A 17,084-nucleotide genomic window follows, 5' to 3' on the forward strand; every position below is an offset into this window, starting at 1 on the left:
TAGAAAGCAAAACTTTCATATTTTACACTCTACCAAATATTTTTATTTACTTCTCTTATTCAATAATTACATTTTAACAAGTATTTTCATAAAAGCGTATGAAAAGGAAAATATTAAAGATTGCTTTAGAGACATCAAATATATTTTTTAAGCTATCTTTAAAAATTTATCAACTGAGTGAACATCATGTTGCTTGCCACATGCCTGTCCATTTCAAGTTAAGGCTGAAGAAAAGACACGTCACAAATTGAAATACAGAGAGAAAAAATCCACTGTGTAAGGCTTGATTTTGTTTTTCTTTTAGGTTTCAAATAGCTCATCAGAACCTCACTCTAAAAGAAGTACATCTAATTCTGAAAAAAAAAAAAAAAATCACAGCACCATCAATCCCAGTGTCTAAAAACCGGTCTTTCCAATTCCTTCACCTCCCACATCTAATAAAATCTTCAGTCCTAAATTCTGTTTTTAAAATATCTCTCAAATTTTAACCCTTCTCCCTTTCCTAACTCTCATTTTCTTACCTTCAGAATCAGTATCCTAGTGTCCTGATTTCCACTCAAAAATCCACCTGTACACTAGTTATCCTTCAAAAACAAATTAATCACCAACTCTGGAAGACCTTGCACTCACTTCTACCTTCCCCGAATCCTCTCCCAGCTGTGCCCCCACCGTGCCTACTTTAGTACAGACCTTTATTGTACTTATATTATTCTGCAATTATCTATTTTTGCTCGTCACTCCCACATAGGTTGAGGTAGGAACAGTCGTATATCTCTTTGCATCTTCAAAACTTGTAACTATGGCTCAATAAATGACTGCCAAACGCACTGTGTGAATAATCTTTTATGACTAGCTATGAAAGGATTAAGAATCTCAAAGCATCTGAAGACAAGAGAAAAGCCAATCAGTTTTAAATATGGCAAAATCTATTTCTCTGGAATTAAATTTTAGGTCATCCATCACTAACTCTTTGTTCTATTTTGCCTCATGAAAATGGTCAGTAAAATTTCCAATTTTTTTTTAGGGGGTGAGGGGAGATAGTTCCTGTATTTCCACTTTCTCCATTGTTATCATCCTCAACTCTACCAATGGTTCCTATACTTGGCTTCTTATCTGGATAACCTGGGATCTTTAACCACTACTGAGACCTGGCTCCATCCTACACACTGTGATCTAATTAGAATGGGGTATGGCCTGAGTACTGGTAATTCTAATGTGCAGCAAATGTGGGCACCACAGACCTTGGCTCCAAACTATATAAGCTAAGATTTTTGAAATCTGCCACAAAGTTTCCTTTCCTATAGCAAGTTCTGTAAAGAATCCTAAATTTTTTACTTTTCTATGTTATTTTCTCCACCAAAATTCTAACTTTGCAGTATGAGTTATTTGATTCACATCTCTTAAAATGGGATACAGTATCACTCTGTCCATAAAATACAGAAATTATACTGCATGATTTCCAAGATTTCTTCCCATTCAGAATTTATATATTTCTCAAAAAATGCAGTACTTTCTGGATTATCAAACACACCTAATGCCCTTTTCCTTCTATTCTCCTTTTTCTAGTGAGTTGAACCATATGACGTTTGCCAATATTAGAACATTTTTAAGCTAAACAGCCATTTCATATGATTCATCCTATTATCTTCCTCCCACTTCTTCATACTAAAACCTTTTAACATAACACAACCCAAGCTAAACTACTTTTCTTTAAAATCCTACTGAAATTGCAATTCTTTGTTACAACTCAGACATTATGACAAGAAAAGATAAATCAGTCCACTCCTGAAGACTAACTATAACTATTTTTGTGTTCCACCTATACACTTCAGTGAAGTAGAGCTATTAAATAAAAACAATGTTTAACAGTTTCTCAAAACAAGTATGTACATTGACTACTTAAATATAAACTGTTTTTTGTTGATTATTTTTTTCATCTTGCACTAGAATATCAGGGGAACCCAACTAAGATACTGTTCTATTTTATTATTATAGTATAACTGATATACAAGATTATATTAGCTTCAGGTGTATAACATGTCTCAATATTTGTATATATTGTGAAATGATCACCACAATAAGTCTAGTCAATATCTGTCACCACACATAGTTACAGAATTTTTTCTTGTGATGAGAACTTTTTAAGATCTACTCTCTTAGCAACTTTCAAATATGCAATACAGCATTATTAACTATAGGTGCCATGCTATACATTACATCTACATGATCCATTTATTTTATAACTGGAAGCTTATAACTTTTGACTTCCTTCACCCATCTCCCATGTTGCCCACCCCCCCAATTCCCACCAATCAGTTCTCTGCATCTATGATCTTAGATTTTTGGGATTTTGTTGTTGTTGTTTTCATATATCATGTGTAAGTGAGATCATACAGTATTTGTCATTCTCTGACTTATTTCACTTAGCATAATGCCTTTCGAGGTCCATCCATGTTGTTGCATATGGCAACATGTCATTCTTTTTTATGGCTGAATAATATTACATTATGTATATATACATTATTTTATCCATTCATCCATCTATGGACACACGTTATTTCCACACCTTGGCTATTATAAATGCTGTAATGAACATAGATGCACATATATCTCTCTGAGTGAGTGTTTTCATTTTCTTCAGGTAAGTACCTAGAAATGGAATTGCTGGATCATATGGTATTCTATTTTTAATTTTCCGAGGAACCTCCATACTGTTTTCCATAGTGGCTGCACCAATTTACATTCCCACCAACAGTACCAAGGGTTCCCTTTTCTCCACATCCTTGCCAACGCTTGTTATCTCTTGTGTTTTTGATAACAGCTATTCGAACAGGTGTGAGGTGCTGTCTAATTATGGTTTTGATTTGTAGTTCCCTGATTAAAGACGATATATTTTTTATATGATTTATTTTTATATAATCACCTTAAAATTAATGTTGCAGCTAGTTCTTGATTGTCTGAACTTTAATGGCTTCAAAATATGATCTTAAGTTTTTCAAATCACTAGAAGCACTTCAATGAAATGTAAAATATTAATTTTAAACAATTATTTTTAAATACCTTTTTCCTTTAATAAAAAAGTAATATATACTGTGAACAGAAAATATGGTAAATAGAAAAGGTACCAAAGAAAAAAAACCAACAAAAATCACCAACATGATCAAGGTAAACACTGCCTTCTGGTCTCACACCTCACATCTGTTTGAATGGTTATTAGCAAAACTACAAGAGATAACAAGAGTTGGCCAGGGTGTAGAGAAAAGGGAATCCTTGCTGTTGGTGGGAATGTAAACTGGTACAGCCACTATGAAAAGCAGCATGGAGGTTCCTCAAAAAATTAAAAATAGAATACCATATGACCCAGCAATGCCATTTCTGGATGTATCCAAAGGAAATAAAAATAGGATCTTGAAGGGATATCTGCACTCCCATTTTCAGTGTTAGCCAGTTGATGAATGGATAAAAAGTTATACACATACATACACACACACATGCGCGCGCAACACAAGGGGATACTCTTCAGCCGTCAGATAGAAGGAAATTTGCCATTTGCAACAACATGGATGGATGTTGAGACTTTATGCTAAGTAAAATAAGTCAGAGAAAGACAAATATCATCTGATATCACTTATATGTAGAATCTAAAAAAGCAAAACTCATAGAAACAGAGACCAGAACAGTGGTTACCAGGGGCTGGGGAGGAAGGGGGAGTTGAAATGAGGTGATGTTGATCAAAAAGTACAAACTTCCATTTATAAAATTAGTAAGTTCATGGGATTTGATTTAAAAAAATTTAATAAAATTAAAAATACATATGTATGACCTAACTATAAAGTAACATTGAAGTTGTGAAAAATTCTCAGCATTCAAGTTATACTAAGCTATTGAGGAGGAGCAGACTTTGCCACTCTAAAATATGCTGCTTTGGGATATTGATTATTTTAAGCTGGTGATTTTTAAGAAATGAAAGACTGGGAAAGACTCTAACCTTTCCCCTGGCTAAAAGAATTTCGATAGAGGACCTGCTTAAGGAAGGATGCTATCGTTACAGATGATTTAGTTTAATATGTACTAGTATGTGGCAGATGGGGAGGAACCCAGCAAGGCCTATTTGATCAAAGTCCTCTCCGTGTCCCATGGTTAAAAACACCCAAACATTTATTTACCAAACATTTGCTTTTCCATCTCCAGGTAAATTGCTTTACTGTCCTCTGAAGTCTCAAACTATTATTTCCTTTTTCTCCTTAGCTCGAGATGGCATGTAAGCCTCAAATGCCAATTTGTCGTCTGTCTGGTCCCATACTCTTACAGAACCTTATATATACATATGTAATAAATTTGGTTGTTTTCTCCCATTAATCTGACTCATATCAATTTGATTATTAGACTAGCTAGAAGAACTAAGACAGAAAGGGGCAAATTTCCCCTTCCCCACACTATGCTGTGTAGCAAATTTCTGAACATGAGCCCTCTTAACTCTTAATTTCAGGACTGACTGCAAACTGACCCATATTAAACTTAGTGTTTAGTGTATTGACTGGAGCTTTGCCACTCTCTGGACCCAGCAACTCTGCCGTTCTCAAAACCACCTCGGCTCACCCCGCAGCACTTGTGATGTTTCAGGAGGAAACAAAAGACAACATTTTCTTAGTGTGGGCTAAATTTAAGCTCAGAGCATTAATACTGATTTTACTATAAACTTTTACAATTTAACTTATTTCTTAGTATGTGTCAATAAGACCAATGGCCCAAGCTTAACCTTCACCTACCCATTTACATTTGCTGACCTTGTGATCCCAGACTTGTCTCTCTACCCAAAGCCAGTCATTTGAAAGCATACACCACTTGCCACTGGTGGAGCTAAGGGGGGACTCAGTAAGAAGACCATGTAATGAGGTCATCATAAATTCACTTCCTACCACTACTAGAAAAATATCCCAGCTCACGGTTTAGAGACAATAGAAAGTTCTTATGCAATATATTCATGTGTTTTTGTTAAAGAGGCTCGCTCAATTTTATATTGGTTCTGGAACATCTAATGCAGTCTAATTCAAGGCATGTCTATAATGCATGATAATCTTTTCTTAAGTCAAAGAAATAAAGAGAATTATTTATCAATTAGGATTTACGGTTATCTCTTAGTTCCCAAGTTTATCACATTCAATAATCTTCTGTAACATTATATAAAACTTCAAAATGTGTCTTTAAAGTTTTTGTCTGAGCCATTTCATGCAAAAGAGTTGGCTAGAATGTTATCATATTTGGAGGACATGTTTGGGTCTGACCTAAAATAAAGGCTAAGCAGTAAATGCCAAGTTCACTTTAAGTAGTAAGGTGCCTCAAAAAGGAGGCAACTGACGATGACCAATTGCAGTTGACTATGAGGTGTGACGAGAGGTCTTATGATTGCTAATCAAGAGAAACAAGCCCTATGTATTAAGATTCCAGCCACAGAAAACAAACAGTAGTTTCAAATATAATCAAATTGAAAATCACAAGAGCAGACATTCAGAAGAACAAGCTTTGATCTGTGATGGAGCTCCTAGTCACAGAGGCAGCCCCAAGTGGCAACGACCCAGAATGAGAACAAGCAAGAATTTATTTATTTAACAGTGGTTAATAATTCTCCTGAGAGGAGGCCAGCTAGCTTTCAAATACCACCTATTAAATTTGTAAACTGAGACATTCACATGAATATCACTGGATTAAAATCTAAAATATCTACAATTCTAAAATCTAAAATATCTAAAATCTAAATATCTAATGTTATGCTTTAGCTACTTATTCAAAAATATCTCCTCTGTAACAAAAACATAATTAACTTTGATTTTTGGCTCAGAGTGTCACACCATAAATAAAGCATATTATTTCATTTTATTTTTCCAAATTACAGCAGATAAATCAATAAGTTTCATATATAATCGCTTTCAGGCTGACTTTGATACAATAATAAACTTTAAATTTATCAATTTCACATTTTCTGCTTAACTTTGAACAAATTATACTATATCCTAATGAGTAATGAAAGCAAAAACAAGTCCCAAGCCTACTGTATTACAAAAGTTTACCTAGCTTATCATAACAACCATCTGCCTGTGGGAAGGAAAAGCTTCTGTGAATCAATTATTATCGACAACAATATTTTTCTTAAAGAAGCAAAAAGTCATGCTCACACACATAGATCAATACCTTTCCAGGGACCCGGAGACTTTCAATGGCACCAAGATCACCGAGGCTTTCTGGGGGGCTTTTCAGACCCTTCAAAAAAAAAAAAGATAAGGATTTTAACTGTGTTGCAGAACATACCTATAAAAATAGACATCACCGCTTTAAAAATAGAAACTTGCCTGCTTTAAAATAAATAAAGCATATATTCTAAAAACAACTGTCATTAATACATATAGTACTATTATTAAACCTAGTAAAGATGTACTTTTGGTTGCTTAAAATAAAAGTTTCATACGGCACCTTCATAACCAATGGTTGAAGTTTAACTTAACCATGATTTAAAAATAACCAATAAAAGAAACCTGAGTGACAAAAAGCATTCTATAAAAGCACTGAATTCACTTTATAAAAAGGTCCAAGTATTATGATTCACAGATATAATATACCAACCGAGCAAGTCAAAGATTTTTAAATAACACTAATTGCTTAATTGATATGTAAATAATCCCTTGATTTTACCTAATTATTTCTCACCAATGCACTCAATTTATACTGCATAATTAAGACTTAAATCTCACGTCTCAATGCTTTCTACCAGTTCTTTACCTCTTTGGTACTCAGTACTTTCTATATTCACATCAACTGAAAGTCTCATTTGTGCCAGGTAAAGTTATCAAGACAAAAAGAAGTTAGCAATTTAAATTTTCTTTAAAAGCCTATTTTTAAAAATAGGCTATTCAAAGCAGACACGCAAAGTCCCATAATATTAGTCTGTCTATAAGCAAAATTAGCTGGCACATGAATTTAAGAAGAAACTTACACTATAGTCAAGGTTTTATCCTTTAGGTGCTCTATATTGGCCCCTTGGTGTACTTAGCAATCAAAATATATGGTACATTTAGGTTGAATATTTGAGACTTAAAGCAGAACTTGATTATTTTTAAATTTTAGAGGTCTGTATTGTATCTTCCTTATTATAAAATACTACCAGCGTATGTACAATTTTTATGTCAAGGTGCTCTGCCTCACTCCCAAGTCTTCCATTACCCCCAGAATATCTCATCCACTTTTTCTCTTTCTTTCTCTTTCTTACCCACTTCCCTCCACCATCACCCCACATGCTACTTTCTAAAGAAGCCAATACCCCTCTTTCAGAATGAACTCCTTTAGGCAGTCTTCCTAAATCCCTACGCTTCAAAGGACACTATTTCTAGTGTTGTCCATGAATCATCTCCACCAAAGTCACCTGGGGAATTTTTTAAACAAGATTCCTGGGCTCCACCACAGATTTAATGAATAAGTATTTCTGGATTAGGACCAGGAACCGTACTTAACAAGCAACCCAGGTGACTCATAGACTCACTAATTTTCTAAACACTCAGCTAGACATTTTCCAACACACTTCTGCCAAAGTAGTGAAGTTTTAAATATTAAATATGTCTCTCTTTCTCTCCCAAACTGGAAGTCTCAAGAGAAGGGAGATACCAAGTGCTATTTGCCTCTAAAATTCCAGAAACAGAGGAAATACCAAAGAAATGAGTAAATTATTCACGAGTTCTTGCTCAGGCTCCAATCTCCAATTAGAACTGTTCCCATGGAAACATGTAATTGACTTTAAAATGAAGTTTCCAGGGAAGTTTGCTGGAATAACAGAAGCATACTGAGGTTTATTGTCTCACAATGAGTGAGGAAATAAAAAGTATGTAACTACTCTTGCTTGTTTGTTCTTCCTTGTCTCAATTTCTCACCAACAGTCATCACGAGGGCAAAATATCAAAAGTGGTAGAGAAAGCAAGGCTGGGTTATAGAACTAAACTTCTATATACATGCATATATAAACACACATACACACATGTATGAGGGTAAAACTTCCTAATTTGATTCAAAATCACCACCACCCTGAAAATACCTTTTTAAGAATATAATTGCCATGCCTTTTAAACTAAAATTTTAAAAAGTATAATTGCCATGCCTTTTAAACTAAAATTTTAAAAAATATAGATATTCTAACAGAAATCTTTAGGGGAATATACCATGTGTAATTTCCTCTTTTCCCAGAGCTACTCAGTGAAGAAACCAGTACTTGAAATGTAAACAAGTGATATTATATACCAATAACTGGAAAACGGTCTTACCTCCAATTTAGTCACCACTTAGAATAATTTGCTACTAATACATGGCAACTTTCCACCAAATTTACAAAATAAAAATAATAAAAACTAGAAACCCTATGTACATGTCAGAAAGCAGGGGGGTGCAGTGATTCCAGGAATGGGTACTGGCCTTGAATAACTCACATAACCTACCTGTCATTTTATTCTAATGATGGTGACAATAGCTCAGAGGCTGTTACAAGGAGTAAAGGAGATAATGTATGAGAAAGGCCAAAAATAACAGTGTCTGGGACATGGCGAGCATTCTTTAAGTGTTAACCATTACTCTAAATATTATCATCACAGAGAAATGCTTTTCTTTTATCTTATCAAACCAGAAGCAAAGAATTACATAAATGTCTCAAAGCGCATCTGACACTCTCCCGTATTTCAGGATTATAGATCTTGAACCCTTTGATTTACAACTTTATAAATTTCTACTAATAAATATGAAGTCATCATTTTTATCTTCACTTCTCTAAAGCAGAAAATCATGGTTATAACTGTAGTACTCTGAATTTATTAAATTGAAACTCTCACTGTAATTATTAACCATTATTTTTCTTTTGTATTTGGCTTTTGTTTTGATAATGTCCTCAGTTTAAATTTATACAAAATTAGAGATAAATTACCACCTGCCTCTGTGCTTTATTTCTTTGCTCAAATCAGATTAACACTTTAGGCTACTTCCATTATGGAATTTCCAGTTATGGGACCAGCAACTTAATTCCCAATGATCAAAAGAAGCATGTGAGATGAATTGTTTCCTTCTCTTTTCAAATGAACAAGTCTAAAAGCCTTCTCCTTTCCTTTAGTCTGTTCCTCCCTCAGCCCTAACCACTCCATTAAATGGAATTCCATTCTTCCAATTGCTGGGGCCAAACCATTTGAAGTCAGCCTTGATGCTTCTCTTTCTCTCATAGCCCAAATCCAATCTGTCAAGAGATCCTGTCAACTCTACGTTATAATATAACCACAAGCGACCTTTTTGCAACACTTCCAACACTAGCACCCTGGTCATGGCCCACACCCTCTCTCACTTAGATTACTGCAGTAGCATCCTTATTGGCCTCCCTGTTTTTTCTCTTTTTCTTTTACATCACTTCTCTGCTTGCTATTTCAGTCAAAATAGAAGCATGGCCTTGCTATGAGAGAGGGAGAAAGTGTATAAAATGAGATCAGGATAAGGTTAGCTTCTATGTTATCTGGATTCCGGCTCTCAGCTCTCTTACCTCATCCTGACCTCATCTCCTGCTACTTTTCTCCTTATTCCCTTCACTCCACCCACATTGTCCTCTTGCTGTTCCTCAAACATACTTCTGCATCAGGGCCTCTGCATTTGCTTTTCCTTCCACCTGGAATGTTCCTTCTCAGACATCCACATAGTTCATCTCCTCACCTCCTTCAGGTTTTTACTCAAATGTGACCTTCTCAGGGAGGCCTTCCATGGCACCCTATCTAAAATTATAAATGACCCAAATTGCCAACTTCCAGGACTCCTTAACCTCTCTCCTTCCAAAGTAGTTATCACCATGTCTGCCCGAGCACTTTGTTTTGTTCACTGCTGCATCCTCCCAATATAGAATAGTGCCTGGCATGTAGTGCTCATAAACATTTGTTGAATGAACTGTTAGAACAGAGGCCAACATAATAGAGAAAGATGAACAGCAGATCTTGTCTAAATAAAGAGAGCCAATAAAGCCCACTCTCCCACTCTATTCCAAACCAAGGTCCTGGGAGAGCTGAAATTCCAAAAAATCTAAGTTTCAAAGACTTTGGTTTTATATCTCTCCACATTAACATGTTATTAGCATATTCTGTAGCCTCACAAAAAAAAAACATCTTTGTGAATATTTATCTGTAATACTACTACATTTAACCCGATAGTAAACAGCACTAAATCAAATCCCCAGTGTAACTCTAGAGAGCACCCTACTTTCATACCTCATAGATTCAAGAACTGTGGAAGCCAAGCTTTAAATATATATAAGTAGGGTGACTTTAAAATTTGTGCAAAATTCCTAATTTTACCTCGCTTTTTACATATAGATGTAGCTTTTCATATGTGTTCTTTAGCTTTTTTTTTTATCCTGACTAAACACAGATTTCACCTGTTCATGTACAATTAGCAACTAAGGCTCAAGTTACCATCTTTGGCACAATTTTTACTACATTTAAGAGACATAAACTTAATATCCCTAGTATCTGGACTTTTGTATTTTTTCTCTCCCACTCATTATTACAAAATATGGTTAAAAAACAATAAACCAACCAAAGTTGCTGTACGATGACAATGGGAACTACACTGAATTTATTTGGCAAGCAACAAGAGAAAGCACCAAACTCAACTAATGCACAAAAGTCCAAATTCGGCATTCCAAAGGGAGTTTAGGGGTATGAGTGGTATAATGTATGAAAGTTCACATAGTTTTAAACGTCAAACAGATACCACAGTCAGTCTGAAATAATCTCATTTGAATTACTGCAACAGCCTGCTCCCACTTTTCCTGCTTTCCTACCATAAGGCAGCCACTGAGATGATCTCCATGACCAAGTACTTCCTTGATAAAGTCCAGGAACTGTGTTAACTCCTTTATTTATCTATTTACTTTCACCACAGCATAGCATTATTTATTGTTCTCTGGAAATATACAATTTGTAAGCTGTTCAGATATAAGAATGGCCATTTCTAGTGAAATATTAGAGTTGAAATAAATAACACTATCTAAAACCAAGTCATGATCAATAAGCACATAAAAGGAAATTTCTCCCTCTTCTTGACTGGAGGAAGCTGAAGCCTTATTAGGAAGTCCCTAGCATTTATAAGATGGGATGTAAAACGGCCTGTTTTTATTTATGAATTATTATTGTGGAGAAAAATAAGATTATTATTTTGCCATGATAATGATAAAAAGTATTTCACAAAGAATTTTCACATACATTAGCTTACTGATGACCCTCATGACAGAACTGTGAGACAGAATTAACAAAAATAAAATTATTCTCATTTTCAGAAACTCAAACTACAAGGTTTGGGGACTTACCAAAAATATGTATAAAGCTACCAATTCTGTCATCAAATATCCGCTGTTTTCACTCTTTCGAAGTCATCTCTGTTGCACAGACCTCACTTCCCTAACCTGGCCACCTGCTCAAAGACCACTGACAGCTTGCATACGGGGAACCATGCAGTGGAAAGATGGCATATAGGGTAAGAAGGGAGACAAAGATAGCTCTGACTCCCCTCACTGACCTCATCTAAAAGAATGTTTCTGGAACGCCGCTACCCGTTGGAGCAGAGCTCGATCTGGGCGACTCAGGTGAATTTTTCAGAGTGTGCATGGGCTTTTCCTGTACCCCAGACACCTACCACCACCAATAAATTAGGTCTCCTCCCGCAGCGGCCCAGGGACAGACCATCTCGGCTCCACTCCAAACGGAGATGAAGGAGGCCTTGGCTTCAGTCTCCATGACTTACCTGTCGAGTCATAAGAGATTTGATTTTTTGCATGTCGAAATCGTAAGAGGGGCACCCTGCTGCAAAGAACTAATAAATTACACTGAACCACCAGACAGCTGGTCCTGACACAGGGAAGCCATAGTGAGTGGTCACGTGAAGCTGCCGACCTTTCCTCTTTCCATGAGCATGCTGGGAATTGTAGTCTTCAGCCTGCAGCCGGCATCCACAATGGAGGAGCGGGGCAGCCTAGGCACTACATTTCCCAGGAAGCAACAGAGCCGGTGCTACAATTAAGCCTGCAAATCTTTTGAGCGACCTAGATGGTCACCAGTGTTTACAGCGGTGTTTGTTCTCGCTAGGAATGCTTCGGCGAGGCGAAAACCTAACTCACAGGTGACCAGGCATTGAACGACAGGAACAAACACTGAATACAGTAAATAAACCAGACTGACATAATGCTCCCTAGGAGTGTGAAGCAGGAAACCCCATCTGGTCCAGAGGGGCAGGGTAAGAGAATGTGAGACTGACGGGAAGGAGCAGGAACTCAAGGAAAGCACTCTCCAAGAGGTGACCTGAGAAGTTGGTAACTCCCCAGGTAGCTCTAGGTTCGGAAAGGAAAGATTTGGTTCGAGTTGTTCAATAGGCAGATGGCCAGGGTTAGGGCTGTTCTTCCTCGGTCTTGGCATCCACTACAAAAAAGCCTTAAAACTAAAAGTTGTAACGCCCACTTACTTTACTACCTGCCATAATCTAAGGCAAGTCAAGAAGGAAAATGTTATACCAATAATAAGCACACACGTCTCTTTAAAGTCCTCTTTTCAACTTTTAGCAATTTAAAGGGGAGAAAGTAATAAGTTGTTTGTGGATTAATTTAAGATAAAAACGCAAATTATGAGACTACCCAGGAAAAGCGACCCAGGGCTAACGATAATAGCTAACACTTATTGAAAGTTTTCTACATGTCAAGAATTCTGCTAATAGTTTTACATGTATCCACACAAGCATCCTATGGAGTTGGTAACTATTGCCTCCATATTAAAGATGAGGAATGGAGAAATTAAGTAACTTGCCTAACATTATTGCAGATTTGCATAGAGAAACTAAAGGTCTGGTTATCCAGGTCAGGTTTTAAATAAAGATTTGAAGTATGGTGTTGAGAATGAATCCTGAAGCATGGTACCAATGATTTTTTTAAAATTTACATTTATTTTTAATTAATGTTTATTAGGGAAAAAAACAGTTCAAAAATATTTCTTAAGACAACTTAAAAATGTTAAAATGTGCCACATTAATGAAAAAAATAGGAAAAAAATAGTATAAGTGGTAGTCAGTTATGGCAAAAATAATAAAAGCAGTTTGGAAATGACCAATGGTTGGGGGACACTAATATAGTTATTTTCAACTCTGAAATTCTAGTATTAGACCTCTCAGAGTCTTGTACTTATTTTTACAAATCAGGTTCTAATATTTGACCTAGGGTTTTGTAAGGAGAAAGGAAATGAGCTAAGTGAATGCAATTTATAAACTGTAAAGCACTTAACAATTATGAGGTATTACAGTCACGATTCTGCCCAGTTTTCTGCTCCTTCGGAACAATCCTGTACATACTTCAATCATTGTGCTGTAAAATTCCTTTTGAAACTATGTTTACCTATATGCTTCTCTGACTCTGTTATCGCTAACCCTATAAAGAAATTCCAATCGCTTTAGGGCAATCCTAGTTTAGTTCTTTTTTCACCTGCTCTAATCTTAATTACCATACAGTTCTTAGTGTGTGAAAATCTTTTAAGATTTAGAAGTTTCTGAAGACACCAAAAAAACAAACTGCCGGCCATGTTAGCATATAAACTGAAACCCAATTCAAAAAACATTTGTTTATTGCCTGGCACAAGTCGGCACCATTGTAAGCACATTAGATTAATAAGGTACAGTTGTGGTCTTCAAGAAGTTTACAGTTCAGTTGAAAGACATATAATAGGGATATTCCAAATCCAGTAGTTCTCAAGTCTGACTGTTCAGATTCACCTGAGGAGTGTACCATTGTTCTTGCTATTGTTCTATTTTGGGTTCTCTGTTTAAAATCTTCAGCGATTCTTATAGACAGCCAGCTCTCATATTTCAAATTCATCCTTTATGGAATAAGAAAATTTATCTATCTGAGGTTTTCAGGCAACACATATTATTAGAGCTCAATCCAGGACTAGAACCCAAATCAAAAAAAAAATAAAAACCGTTCTTTTTATTCCATGTATTTGTTTTTTTTCTATCAGCCACATTTGAGGAAATAAGAATTTTCTCTATCAAATAGATACAGAAAAGGCAAGAAAGTATTAAAACTTCATTTTACTCTAATACTGTACATTTTAGTTTATTTCTTAGAAACTAAAAAGAAATGGACAACTCGAGCTTCTAAAAGTTCAAAGGCTGTAACTGAAATATTGAAAATATGTAAAGTAAATCAGTGCTATTATTCCAAATAAACTATATTTTCTAATTCAACATACCCTAACACTATAGAAAATAATTGAGCCACACATGATGCCTTTTTAACTGCCTACAGAAAAAAACTACAGCCTTAAATTCTTTTTTTTAAAGGGGAAGCAAGTTATTTCATTTCTGTTTTTCAAAAATACATATACAAGATTTATTTAGGACTTTCACACTCAACTGAAGGCGGATAGTGGTAAGCCAGAGCAAAGTCATAGAAAATATGGATGGCCTGCCAACAAGTCTTGAGGAAAGCTTACCGGGTGATAGTCGTTTTATAAAGGAGTGCTGGCCCCATTTTTGCAGATTGGAACATCAGGGCTAAGAGTTAAGTTGATCTGATTCGGAACAGTAACATTAACAGTAAAGTAGGATAATAGCATATTTCTGAGGCCCACACAGGAGGAGCCTCTAAAAGCTTAAATAAAAGCTGAGATCCTAGTTTGATTAAGATGATACATTTCTAATCATCCTATAAATATCAGCAATGGAAAGATGTGACCTTTCCCAGATAATAGAATTACACTTCCTGGGCAAGCAGTAACAGAAAACAGAACACCTGCTGAAGATAAAACTGTGACCTGGAGAAGGACCCAGGAAGGAAGACATTGCTGCATAGTCATTTAGCAGCCGTGTCAGTAGATCTAGGCTTCTGGGAGGCAGCATTGTAGACATAAAGACATAGAAGTGAACATCAGCACAGGCATAGGCAGTTGCTATGACTTCCTCTAGCAGACAACTCCTTCCTCCCTGTAAACTGTAATCTTTCCTAAGATCTATCTAATTATACCATAAGACAGTGCTTTCTTTCCCTAGTTCTGCTTAGTCCCCACTGTTCTATGTTGACTTGGCATTTCACCACCTCTCCTTCCCAGTTGTTCCTACTATTGCAAATAATCACATGCTACTAGTAATTAAATAATGTGGATGTTTGAAATATGTGTAGCAAACTGTTTGCTTTATAAAGCAATACCAGACTTACTTACAACTTATAAAAACTAGACAGTAAACTATAGTGGGACTTGAGAGGTGACAAAAAGTCCTGCACCACCACCCTACCATCTATCAATATCTCTCTCTCTCTCGCACGCACACACACACACTCATACAGACTACCCCCAGTGGCTCCTTGCATTGCGTTAAATTTAATCACCGTGGATATGATTGCTTTAGATTCATCGGCTTTTTCATTATAAATGCAAATGTAACAAAGAGCAATAAACAGGCTCTTGAATAATATGATAGAGCAGAGTTCCCCAATGGGTTACAGGTGAAATGTGAGATATTAAAGGTGGAAAATTTCTTATAATCATAAAACACTTTAAACCACTTTTAACAATTATGTAAAAATTTACAACAGTTGAAATTATATTTTAACACTACCTGTAAGGCTTCCTGTGTAAACATCCCGAATTCAGAAATTACTCCCACAGGTAAGAGTTTATGCCTAGCACCTGCCACTAGAGGGCGATCGTCATGGTTATGCCAGATAGCACTTTACCACCATGTGCCACACATATTGTTATTTTTTTAATGCATGCCTTGATGTGAAAAGATCGTAGCTATGATTCATTTTGTCATTTATTTACCAATAATTTATTTATTGGTAATATTATTTGCCAGTTATTTATTCAGAATTTATGTTATGACCTATGTTAGAAAAGAAAGAATATTTCTGAATGTAAAAAAAATAATAATAACAATAGAAATCACTCCTTTAAATTGAGTAAATTTAACATTAGGAAAAACTCACAACATTGCCTTTCTTTCATTTTCATAGGACCCAAAAAATTTCATCATGAACCAGCAATGGGTTTGAAACTGGAAAGAGCTTATTTAATAAAAGCAATTGGAGATTAAATTGATTTAAAAGATGTGAGGAGTCCATTTGAAATATATAGAACTTCTATATTACTTTTCAAATTTTATTTTGTGCAATCCAGTACTAAAATTTATATGCTATTCTTAAGCATGAACTGAGAATCAGGAGACATGAGCCAAGGAGCATGTGGGGTTTATTTCTTAGGAAATAACCTAACAAAAATACTAGTTAAGCTAAGGATTCATAAATGAATAAGACCTGTCTCTATGTTCAATGAGCCCAGAGAAAAAATAAACATGCAATAAAATTAATTGAGGTTAATGACATAAATGCTGCAATAAATATATGCGCAAGATTTAGAGATAGCACAGAGAAAGTCGTGGTATAGTGATTACCTGGGAGGAATATCTTGCCATTTTTCTGAAGCATAGAGAGATTGTAAAATGACCTCTGAAGAGGCCTCAGGTTTTCCAAAAGTCACTCACCTTCTTTGCCTATAGAAGCACTTTTGGAAGAGTTGGGAACCTTATTACAGAAAGTGTTTCTGAACTCGGATTCCAAAATAACTACCATTCCTTTTTACACCTTTAATTATGCTGGAGGAATATTCTTCTTTCTCCTGTTATCACTGAACTTATTCAGTGAGCCTTTATTGTTAAAATTGATTTATGCAAGGAATCTTGCTTGATTGGTTGCAGATTTGGTTATATACTTTTTATTTTATATAGTAGAAGGCTTAAACTAGAGCATTCTCGCAAGAAACGAAAAACGGGTTAACTCACAACTTAGTAAATTAAGCAAAAGTGTTCAGAATGCCCGCTGCCATGGCAGTGAAGAGGGAAGGCTGAAAAGCTTCGGCCCAGACACCACAGTAGAGACAAGATCTTCCCCAGGCCATTGGTTCACTTCCTCTATGCTTCAGCAGTGGAAATGCGGCTTCAGATATTAGCTGTTGGCATAGGCTTTTCATTATAACTGTGCCAGCCCATGATTC

General features: G+C 35.7%; 1 protein-coding gene across 1 annotated transcript in view; it reads right to left on the reverse strand.

The window, feature by feature from the left end:
- The window catches only part of VPS50 (VPS50, EARP/GARPII complex subunit), a 122,851-nt gene extending 110,895 nt beyond the window's left edge, over positions 1-11,956 (reverse strand). The window contains 2 exon segments of the mRNA XM_011363613.2: positions 6,190-6,258; positions 11,800-11,956. Coding sequence (XP_011361915.1) covers positions 6,190-6,258; positions 11,800-11,832 — 102 coding nt within the window. The 5' untranslated portion in view covers positions 11,833-11,956.
- Positions 11,957-17,084: the final 5,128 nt, after the last annotated feature.

Source organism: Pteropus vampyrus, unplaced genomic scaffold (assembly GCF_000151845.1).
Source record: "Pteropus vampyrus isolate Shadow unplaced genomic scaffold, Pvam_2.0 Scaffold4, whole genome shotgun sequence".
Lineage (NCBI taxonomy): Eukaryota > Metazoa > Chordata > Mammalia > Chiroptera > Pteropodidae > Pteropus > Pteropus vampyrus.